This window comes from Mastigoproctus giganteus, chromosome 12, assembly GCF_048544385.1.
Source record: "Mastigoproctus giganteus isolate SK-2022 chromosome 12, ASM4854438v1, whole genome shotgun sequence".
Lineage (NCBI taxonomy): Eukaryota > Metazoa > Arthropoda > Arachnida > Uropygi > Thelyphonidae > Mastigoproctus > Mastigoproctus giganteus.
Window position 1 is genome coordinate 29,846,564 of NC_143586.1, and position 12,249 is coordinate 29,858,812.

General features: G+C 34.7%; 1 protein-coding gene across 1 annotated transcript in view; it reads right to left on the minus strand.

The window, feature by feature from the left end:
- Positions 1-9,573, minus strand: part of DNAlig1 (DNA ligase 1) — a 75,643-nt gene extending 66,070 nt beyond the window's left edge. The window contains exons 1-2 of the mRNA XM_090385696.1: positions 9,432-9,573; positions 3,922-4,017 (exon numbers count right to left, since the gene is read on the minus strand). Of these exons, the coding sequence (XP_090241822.1) occupies positions 3,922-4,017; positions 9,432-9,550 (215 nt within the window). The 5' untranslated portion in view covers positions 9,551-9,573. The remainder of the gene's footprint in view (positions 1-3,921; positions 4,018-9,431) is intronic.
- Positions 9,574-12,249: the final 2,676 nt, after the last annotated feature.

A 12,249-nucleotide genomic window follows, 5' to 3' on the forward strand; every position in this document is an offset into this window, starting at 1 on the left:
TGGAGAGTCCATCGTAAAATTATTTGATCGTAGATTAAATTAGTTTTGAATAAATACTGTAGTACTCTACATTATTATTCATTATATGTTTTTTCAGCCTCATTTAACTCGGTTACAAATCATAAAATGCTGTACATGATGAAGTTGAATGAGATTAGCTTGGTGCAGGCAAAGTTTTTATGGATCCAGCAAATAGAAAAGTTTTTCTTAAATTTTTACCATTTTATTGACTAAATTGGCATATTAATTTATTTTCTAGAAGTAGCTTTATATTCCTAGTTACAATACTTAGTTTATTTTGAACTTAGATAGAGATTTTGTGGGTTATTACTTAGTATCAGTAAAACTTGTACCATTCGAAACTTGCCGCCACCGTGTAGTAGATGGCCGGGCTAGCCAGGTGGGTAAAGTGCCTGCCTGACAACCCAAATGTCATGGGTTCGAATCCCACCTCAGGTTTGGATCACAGTAAAATGCAAAAACTTTTATATGATCTCAAGGTTAAAAGGAGCTTGTTCTATAATTCTATAAGTCATATATTAAAAGTGTCAAGCAAATTTATTATTCTTCAGTTAAACAAAAGTAACAAAATATACTGTTTTGGGTACAGCTCCTTATTTAATTAATTTTTTTTTTTAAATTTACCAATAAAGGAATTTAGTTATGTATATATAAAAGGTGCATTTTTCATAGTTCCTTTTGATTTGAATATAAAAGGGGTATATGTAAAATCAGAGCAGTAACTGGGTATGTGCCACCTCTTATCTGCCAAATCATCAGAACATTCCATGTTTCTACCATTAAATTAAATATTCTGCTGAAGCCTGTTCTAGCATCTCATCAGTTACACATGGCTTCCTGGACTGTTTTTCATATTCTTTTAAGGGCTTGAAAAGATGACAGTAGTTCTCCACTCAATGTCAGATGTATAGGATGATTTTTTTTCCCCAATTTTTCTTCCTTTACTTTTTTATTTATTACTTATTTAATTAAAGTTAATTAATTTATATATATATATTCACATTACAGTCTGAGTGTCTGAAGACAGTAAATTACATTGATGGTTCCAGTCACTGCAAGAATAATGATGCAGACTATGTAGCTGGCTGAATGGTGCTATAATGGGCTTCTAAAACAATAGGATATTTAATTAATAAACCTTAATTAAAAACAACAGGATTGTTTTTAATTAAGGTTTTCTCCATACCGGAGAAAATCTTAATTAAAAACTTTGGTGGCACTGGAGTGCAGTGTTGAATTAGTGCAGAGAAACTGGAATGACTTTGGTATGTATTCTATTGAATGAATTTGTTTTGGCGAAGATAAAGAAAGCCAACACGAGAACCACGGTAAACTCACCGGACAAACTTGTTTCCTGCCACTGCAGTTTCTCCCTGCATTCTCAGTAAACAGATGATGATGGTAGTGGCAGCAGAAGTTGATAACAAAGTATTGATTAGTTTTTTCTCGTTATTAAAAGAAGATTAGAGTTCATGAGTGTCAACTACAAATACTTTGCAGCTGAAATTTACTCATGGGTACATCCTCTAGACTGCCTCAGTCTTGGGGTGTTTATCCCCCTTCATGCTGTTTTAAAATAGGAAAATGACTTCTACAAACAATGAGTGCTATCGGTAGTGGCAGTAGAAGTCGTTTTCCTATTTCAAAACATTGGGAAGGGGGCTTAAACACCATAAGACTGACTGAGGCAGTCTGGAGGGTGTGCCATAAGTAAATTTCAACCCACCCACGAACTCCAATAATCTGCTTTTAATAACGAGAAAAAACTAATCAATACATCGTTATTGACTTCTACTGCCACTACTGATAAAGCACCACCTGTTTACTGAGAATGCAGGGAGAAATTGCAGTAGCAGGAAACAAGTTTGTCCAGTAAATTTCCCAAAGATTGCCATGGTTCTCGCATTATCTTTCTTTACCCTAGCCTTTCCTTTTTTCTAAAGGAAAAATAGAAGCCTATAGAAGCCTCGGTTGAATGCTAGGATTCTTGAGAGTTATGATATAATATTCATTTAACACCTGTTAAATTAATATTATACTACAGAAACATTGATTTTAAAACTTTCACTGCCTTTACACATATAAACAAACAGAACTAGAAGTGATGTGACAATTTTCAGAATGCTGAAGATGTTGGAATGTTGATGTTTTTCAAAATTCTGAAAACTACGGCACACTGGATGCACTCTTTCAAATATAGGGTGGCAGCAAACATGTTAGTAACCCAACACTTACTTTACTTACTTTAAACTATATGTAGATTATAAATAATTAAATTTTATTATAAAATTGAATTTATCCACATCATATAATTTTTCAGTCTCTTTCTGAGAAGAAAATTAAAAAGAAAAAGCATTATTTCTGCGCTACTTTTCAACATTTAAGGAATATCATTTAAATTAGAATGAAATCATGCTAGAAAGCTAAATGAAGACTTCAGCTTAATTATCTTGAATTTTGTTCCTGGCTTCATTACCATATACAGATAACCAACCTTTTCTAATTTTTTACTAATTTTATTTGACAAAAGTTTATTATAATGCTAACCAGCATCATATAGTTGGTGGTAGCAGCAGCTGGCAGTGGAAGTGGCACATTAGTACCACCTCCACAGCCAGCCTGTGTTGTAATTTTATATCTAACAACTTTTAGAAATCGAAATTTTTAAAACTTTTTTTTTTTTTTGGCTGATGCTCTATAAGCTTGCTTTCTTGCATCATATGCCTCAACTAATGCTAATGATGGGAAAATCATGTTACTATGAAATGCAATGACTTAAAATGAGTTGTTTCTTCCACAGGTTAAATGCTATTTAAGGCAATTAAGTATTCCATTATAATTACCATTATTAACAAAGTAAAACATGTAACCTCTGTACATTTGTTGAAATCTGCAGAGGTTATATAATGTACACTAAACACAATGAACTGAATATCAAACTGAACATGGAGAAGGCTGACGAAATCAAGAGCAACTGATCATTCAATGGATAAGCAGACAGGTCAAACATAAGCTCAACAGTAACAACTGAAAACTAGTAGTGTTATATTTAATTTTATTAACTTCGACCGAATGTACCTGAGACTGGCTTTATTATTCTAAGTGTTTTGTTTGTTTCGTTATTTGGTTTTTAGGAGCATTAGCAACTAAGGCCATATTGCTCCGGGATATGCGGTGGTCATTCCCTGACCTTTCCGCATCCTCCGTATTTGGTGGTGACGGGCTCGAATCCCAGTCTAATCAAGAAGCGTGTGCTACGCACTGCTGCTCCTTCCCACCTGGCTATGGAGGCGCCTTATTATTCTAAGTGGAGAGAGAGTTATCATCCTTCACTCAAGTGGAGGAAAAAATATATATATTTATGATTTTTCTTCTTCTAAATATTTAAAGAATAGCCCATAAGTTATCCTTTAAAAACGAAAGGTATATCTTCCACAAAACTTCACATTTAGCTTAAAACTTTTTTTCCTTGTTGTACTTACAGTTTATAGTTATGAAAATATTCAATATCCATATTATGAAAATATTCAAAATATGGTTATAAACTTCAATTTATAAATGCAATTTCCATTATAAACTTGTTTGTTATTTCGTTTTTGGTTTTTAGGAGCATTAGCAACTAAGGCCATATTGCTCAGAGATATGCGGTGGTCATTCCCTGACCTTTCCGCATCTTCCGTATTTGGTGGTGACGGGCTCGAACCCCGGTCTAATCAAGAAGTGGGTGCTACGCACTGCTGCTCCTTCCCACCTGGCTACGGAGGCGCCTTTATAAACTTGTATTTGTAGTCCTGAAAAGTTTAATACACAATTAAAATCATAAAATGAACAGAAAAAAAAAAAAAAAAAACAACAACAAATATTTTCATTCTTTTAATATATTATGATTATATAACTTGCCTTTTTGAACTTGGAGCATCCTCATTACTACTGCGTAATGATTTTACACTGGTTATCTTATTTATTTTTGGTGAAGACGCACGGCTAAAAAATGCTCTGTAAAAAAATATACTATTGTTAAATGATTAATCTTATCTTAAATAAATATTCTTTCTGTTTATCCTCTAGACAGCAAAGTTTACAAATTCATCATGACTGTATACATACTGATTATAAATGGCAGCCATATTTTCATTGCCACAGCTATAATGGGCTGTGGTACTGAAAATATGGCTGTATGTATTTTTTGTGGAAGCATATGGGCTTGAACTTGAAACTCCTTACTTGTCGCTGGGAATTCTGACCACTGGGCCATGGCCGACACCTTAAACATTCTGTTTATACTCTAGCACAACCACTAGGTCAGAGGAGTTTACAATCAATCATTTTGATATTGAATTATTAACCGTATATTGAGAAGTTGTGGGTTGAACCATAGTCCATGCATATGCATGTGCTCTGCACTCTCATGCTTGACTACTCTGCCAGGATGAGCCAAAATGCATACCTAATTATTCCATTAATCATAAAGGCATCAAATCCTTCACACAAAATAAAGACAAAAGAAAATGTAAAAAAGAAAAAAAAAAAACTTTCATACCTTTCATTCTGTGCTCTGGAGTTGTTGATTTAGCAGATCACTTATCTTTTATGCTGATGTAAAAATTTGAACACTGAAACATACTGTTGCCTACCAGGGTATAAACAGAAAATTTTTCTGTTTGCACTCTGGGAGTCAACATAGGGACAGGGGAGTTTACAACTACAGTGAATTACAATATTCACATGGATCTGAACATTGAATGTAAAGACTTCTGTCATTGCATGGCTACTTGGGTATGCTTACACATTCTAAAATTATGTATTGGCACTTTTTATATCAGAGTAAATACCAAATAACTCAAACAGAAATAAATCAAATATCTCATTGGAACAAAGACAATTTTTTATTATTTAGTATTAAATCTGGTGGTTTAAGACAGTGTAATGTTCTCCTCCAGGATTCTTTCAATTTCTCTCAAATACAGCCCACTGTTTGATATGCTGAGCCAGCAGCAAGTACTTTCCACTTTCTAACGAGCGGGCAAGTGGAATAATGGCACTGTCATCCTTTAAAAACTTTAGAGGGTACAGTAATTTATAAATATTTCTCATTAACGTACCTGATCAATCAATGTTCTCTTGCAATAATGCATATTGGTTTGCATACTGTGAGACTGAGTTGACATATTGTCCCAAAAATTCATAGCAAATTGTTAACTATCACTCTAATACACTGTCTGCAATAAAAGTGTTACAGTGAAGTTATAAATTCCTTTGGCCACAGAAGAATTTAAGTAATGACTCAAAGAATTTTTATTCTGTGAGTCATTACTTCTTGTTCTAAATTAGTATGGGAATTTCAATATTCCTAAAGGAATATTGAAATTCCTTTAGGAATCTAGTTATCACATATTTTCCACTCAAATAGAATTCATTAATAGTGTGTCCCTGTAACTAGCCAACCAATCCAATATATTTGAAAAATACTGAAAGGTTTAATATCACAGGCAATTTGGTTTCTACACGAGAATTTCTCTTGGCATCAAGAGATTTTTGGCAATAATATTTTATATATCTGCTAGGTTAAACATAATTACAGGTGGCATCACAAAGATTGCTAAAATACAGTGGTTCTTCTAAACTCCTCTGACCTATGTGATCATCCCAGAGTATAAAAAGAAAACTTATTTAAATGGCAGTATCTGCCATGACAGCACAGATATAAGGGTTATTCAATAAAGAATGATCATAATTTTTCATGAACTGTACTGCTTGCTATTTCTAGCTGAGATGAGAATTTAAGACCAAACCGATTTGCATCACACAGCAAATGCAAAGTTGACTCATGTGCATGGCGTGACCTTGGCGGTAGGTCAAGTTCATGCCTGTTCAGTTTCACCTGGCTCAGCTGGACAGGTATTTCGAATGAACAGAGGGGTGAAGTGGAAGTGGTTTTTTTTTTTTTGTTTGTTTTTTTGGCTGATGCTGCATAAGCTTGCTTTCTTGCATCAAATGCCTCTACTAATGCTAACCTACATAACAATGGACATAACATGCAAGGAACAATATGCTGTGCTCAAATTTTATTTCTGTCTCAAGAAAACATCAACTGAAACATATGAAATGTTAAAAGGGGCTTATGGTGGATCTACACTTCCATATAGCACAGCTCACAAGTGGTTTAGAATGTTTAAAGATGGATGTGATTCAATCACAAAAAATCAGCAGTAAAGCAACTGGCAGAGATGTTGTGGATATCAATAGGAAGCACACTTGGTATTCCCCATGATGATTTGCATATGACATGTTCGTGTACACTGGGTTCATGACCACTTGCACATGAGCAACAGCAAGTTCACATGAAGGTCTGTCAGGAGCTTCAACAGATGGTTACTAAAGATGGTGAGGTTCAGCACAAGGTGATAATGGCAGATGAGACATAGCTTCATCATTTTGACCCAAAGAGTATGCAACAAGGCTCTGTTTGGAAGTCTACGTCATTGCCAACATTGAAAAAACCAAAAGTTGTCGTTTCTGCAGGAAAGGTTATGGTCGTCACTTTTTTTGACATTCAAGATGGTTTAAGCATGTGCCACATCACACAACTATCATGAGACCTTACTACAGAACCATACTGCACACTTTGCATGATCACATTTGTGGCAAACCACCACAACTGCAGACAACACAGGTGGGTGGATGCTCATGACAATGCAAGACCTCACAATGATCATAGTATCATTGAGTACTTAGCCAGCATTAATGCCAAATGTGTTCCTCATCTGCCCTAGAGCCCTGACCTTATATTCTGTGATTTTTTTTATTTTATTTAAAGGAGGAGCTGCGAGGAAAATGTTTCCAACAGTCAGAAGTTGTAAAGAAATTAGAGACAATTCTCAAATGCACGTCAAAAATTGGCTTCTATTGTGTTTTGAAGAATGGCAGAAATGTCGGAGTAAGTGCATTTCATCAAATGGGGACTACTCTGAAAAGGTCTCAAAATATGGATGATTAATTAAAGGTATGATTTTAAAAAAACATTATGATCATTCTTTACTGAACAGCCTCGTACATTATGTTAATTGGAACTTAATTGGAATACAAGTATGATATGATACAATAAAGCTGAACTAAATGAAGAATTAAACAAAATACTACATTAGGTACATGTCAAATTTTAATGTTCCATTTCAAGAATTATAATACAAATTCTCACCATAAAGAACCACTGATCATAATAAACATCAGAATAGAAATTTGTATTGCAATTCTTGAAATGTCAATACATTAAATTTTATGTACTCAACTATGCTCAGCTTTCTCATTTATAAATACATAACAGCAAAGAAAAACTTGGTTACCAAGGATAAAGTGGATGTGATCCACCTGGGTATGTGTTCAAATTTGAACTACAGCTTGATTTTTTTACAGAAACCACAACTGACTGACTTGGGGTGGGGTGGGGGGGATGTGTAATGTGTCAATTCTTATTTTAAGATAATTACATTAATCAAGACTGTTTTGGGATGGAAGTGACAACATCCAACTGGCAAAATGAATGATATCAGTGTTTTTTTTTTACATGAAAACCCCTAGAACAAGAGGTATCAGAACCATAGTACTTAAGTACTATTATGTATGGGTTGAAGGTTGAAAAGATTAAAGAAAATACTCTTTGATGTTAGACTTGAATTTCTGTAGATTATAATCTTCATGAAATATGTACGAAGCAAGGTTGTTACAGAAACAAGAAGTTGAATGAATAAATAAGGAAGAAGAAGAGCTGATTCTGTGAGTTTGAAGTTGGACAGTAAAAGGCTATTGACTGTTTGTAGCACATGTTTGGACTGCTTTGGAAGAGAGAGCAGAAATTATAGAAGCCAATCCAGAAGAACAGTGCCCATATAGAAAAGGCATACAGCAGAAATGGAACATCTATGAGACAGAGAGTAGAGGGACTTTGTTAGAGATGAGTCAATAATTAACCTAACTGCCCTCTTTTGAATGGAACCTAGAAGTCCTAGAGAGGTTTGGTGGAACTGCCCCAAGTACATTTTCAATGTACTTGGGGCGGTTCTAACCGGTGGGTGGGGGGGCAACCTTTAACAGGGCATTTTCACGTAGTGGCACTTTCTTGACGATGTTAGCATACAATGCAATTATTATCATTCTATTTATGTAAACCCACTCTATCTTGATCGTACTGGGGTACTGTCCTTTACTGGACGGCAATAAATGATTATATATATATATATATATATATATATAAATATTTTAAAATAAAATATATAAAAAAATATTTTATACCCATGCATATATACACTGGTAACCCACTGACAGTCTTTTCTGTCAGTCTGGCCTGCAGCAGTAAGTTCTTGTCATTCGGATTTTCCTTGCCTTTGTCTTTGCTTTTTTCTACTTTCATAGCGTTACGCTTACTTCTGTAAGGTCATCCATGTTCTGTATGCAATACCTTATTAACACATTATGTAATTGCAAACCTGGTATGATATTATTAAAATTTTTATTCAAAATTTAAAATTGATTTTACCACGTGGACTTTCACACATGTACTTTGACCTACAGAACATGTCGGAAACAGAAGTAAGGGCATTGCTGGCTTTTTCGTGATTTTGGTGGATGACCTCTGACAAAGACACAAAAATTATGAAAGACTCTGCAATGCTATCTCTACCTAGGTCGTCTCTTCAAAAAATTCTTTTGGTTTACTTTTCTATAGTTACAATTATTTTTTCTGGTTCCTTTCTTTCCCCCTTCATTCACAACGTATATCACTCCCAGGGTACACCGTATTTTCATTAGTTCATTTCTATGCATATAAACATCTACTTAGTGTATTTTATACTAATAATATTTTTTATATATACATTATGGCTGTAGGGTACTTTTTGTGATAGCAGTGACCCTGATCCATAATTCATGTTATTGTAATTCAGTCATATCTAATCTTATTTAATCTAATTCTTAATTTTTCTTCCCCCCTATAGCATATAACTTCTCTATTGTATTCTTGATGATTATATATATATATATATATATATATATATACGGGTATTAAGTGAAAACAATTCGGGGGAATTTCTGAAAAACCGTAGGTCATCACCCTGGACAATGCAGTTAAATTAATCTTAAGGGGAAAGTTCGATTAACCAGCCGATCGCCTCCTGATGCTATCTGTGTATCAACATCATTATTAAAAATGTCGGGCGATACTCGACATTTTGAAAGATAAAGAGTGCTAATTTTTGCTAAAATATCTGTAGGAAGGAACTAAACTTCTCAGAAGTGTCTCATATTAAAACAAGAATTTGGTCTTATGTAAGTGAATCTATCATGGGAACATATGTCAACATCAGGATGTTTACATAAATAAAAAAACCACGCGTTTTTTTTTTTTTTTTTTTTACCTGCATATATGATGGAGGGAAAGTCGAGCGGTGATTATCCGCTGTATATCCACACCACTTTTACATATTAACACAGATCTAACAAAAATAAGGTTAGAAGGCATGAAAAGTTTAAACATTTCGACTTCATAATGCGCAATCAAACGTGTACAACCTGTGCTTTCTATGTTGCACTTGCGAAAGCATTTTCGCGCCAATTTTAATACACGAAACAATATTTGGCCCACTTACGTTAAGGTTACTTGTGGCATATTCTTTACAGGATATAGCTGATACAAAACACTCTAAAACGAATTATATGTTCATATATATAGAATACGCTAGCAACAATAGCATTACACACTAATCGTTATTTCTCAAACGACCACACGTAGAGAACTCTTTTCCAATGACTAGTGAAGGAGGATGACAGTTGCGCCACTCAAGGTTGTTACAGGATTAACATTAAGAGAGGATTAGCATTTCATGCAAGAAAGCAAGCTTAGACAGCATCAACCAAAAAAAAAAAAAAAAAAAACCACCCTTCCCATTTTAGCCATCCATTCGCTCCAAAAGTTTGTCCAGTTCTTCCTTGAATCTATTTAAACTATCAACTTCCATAATGACAGATGGAAATTTGTCCCAGCAATCAACTACCCTTTTGCTAAAGGCAAATTTCCGCACATCTATTCTGGAACTGTCTTATCTCAATTTCAATTTATGTTTGGTCAGCTGCATAATCTGAGCAAGAGGGAGAATCTCATCAGCATTGAGCTTGCCGAAACAGTTCAAGGCCTTATACACCTCAATCAGATCGTCTCCAGAACTTAAGCCTTTCTTGGTAAGAGCAACCCTTTGTTCTTCTCACAAATCTCGTTGCTATTCTCTGTACTCGTACCAACAGCTCTACATCCTTCCTAAAATAAGTCCTCGAGACCTACACGTAGTACTCAATGTGTAACCTAATACTGCCTTATACAATGGGATTATCACATCCTTATCCCCGCTAGCAAAATTCCTGTATATCATTGACAATGTCCCATGAGTTGCTCTGGTAGCCTGTCTGCTACCAGAGCAACCAAAAAATTAAATCCAAACGGGAAAGAATAAAACTTTGTTCTGTGGAATCATAAAGACGTTTTAAAAATGAAATAATTGAAGCAGTAGCAAGGTTATTCCAGGTCTAACACCACTTGGGGTGAATGGGGAGGAGCGTTTTTGCAAAAATTCGCGAAGGGATGATCTGTCTTTCCTCAAATTGAGGAAAGACAGCTGTAGAACTGATATGTGAAATTTGCCTTTAGCCAGCGGGTGGTTGATTGCTGGAAAAAACTTCCATCTGTCATTGTGGAAGTTGATAGAGTAAATAAATTGAAGGAAGAACTGGACAAACTTTTAGAGAGAATGGATGTGCGAAATGGAATTTTTTTTTTTTTTTGACTGATGCTGTATAAGCTTGCTTTCTTGCATCATATGCCTCTACTAATGCTAATTAGAAGTTACACCACTGAATTCAAGCCTGCACAGATGCTAATATAGTACCAGACACGCTGTTGATGGGGACCTCCGTAGCCAAGTGGGCAGGAGGAGAAGTGCGTAGCATACGTTTCTTGATTATGTTCTGTGGTTCGAGTCCGTGGCCACCAAATACGGAGGATAAGGAAAGGTCAGGGAACGACCACCGCATATCCCTGGAGCAATATGGTCTTAGTTGCTAATGCTCTTAAAATTCAAAAAACAACAAACAAACAACACTGATATGATTGGCTATGCAAATCAGAAAATAGTTAATTTAATTAACTCCTCGTATTTATCCAGTGAGCCCTTTTACATTTTTACTTTAGCCAAAGCAGAAAAAATGCTGGTGCATTTTTTATGCTGCACTAGCCAAATTTTTTTTTGCTGGTGCAGCATAAGTCTCAGGCTGCCTTGCACCATATGGCTGAAAGCTATTAAACATAAAGCAAAAATTCGTTTTGAAAGCTCGGTTTAAGGCAAACATCAAATTTGCTACGTGAGAATCAAATACAAGTTCATTCAGAATAACAAAATATGCTTATTCAACTTACTTTACAGTTAACTGTGTCATGTTTTTACCTAGGACATCACTCTGATTTGTTAATTAATTAATCTATAAAATACTACAACGGATTTGTGTTTGGAAAAACGTGTCAGTGTTCTAAAAGAACATATTGGTTAATAACACTGCGCATGCATTTCATTATTGATATGTTCATCTTATTAAAGTAAAAATATAGTAGGGAAAAATAAACAATAACATAACATTTAACAAGTTAAAAATAACAAAACACAAATTATAAAATTGCAGTTATTTCCTTTGCATTTCATTTGTTATTTCCTAAAAGTCCATCAAGCACAACGCTGAAAAATAAAGGTATAGTATAGTAATTTTCTTTACAAGAAAAATAGTGCCACCCCCCCAACTTAAATTCAGAGTCTGCTGCAAGATATTCGATCTAACCAGTGTGACTCTGGTATTAAATTTGTTCAGGAATCGATATTATTTCATAGCCATCATAGTCATATTATTTTAACATAGCCATCTGTCAAAGTAGTTAAATTAATTAATTAAATTGGCATCGTTTTGGTTATATCTCATACTGTGAATGCCTTCACAACAAGTTGCCACGGTATCGTACTACTTCGAATAAATAACACTTCACCAGTGGAGAAGACTGCTGTTATTTATTCTCAGCGGATACCACACCACCCAGACGGCAAAGACGTTTCAAAACTTGTTGGTTTCTCTTCGGTGGGTGGGCAGGTAACCCAATACCTTTGCTCTTAAATATTTTATAGTTTATTGTGACTTAATTTA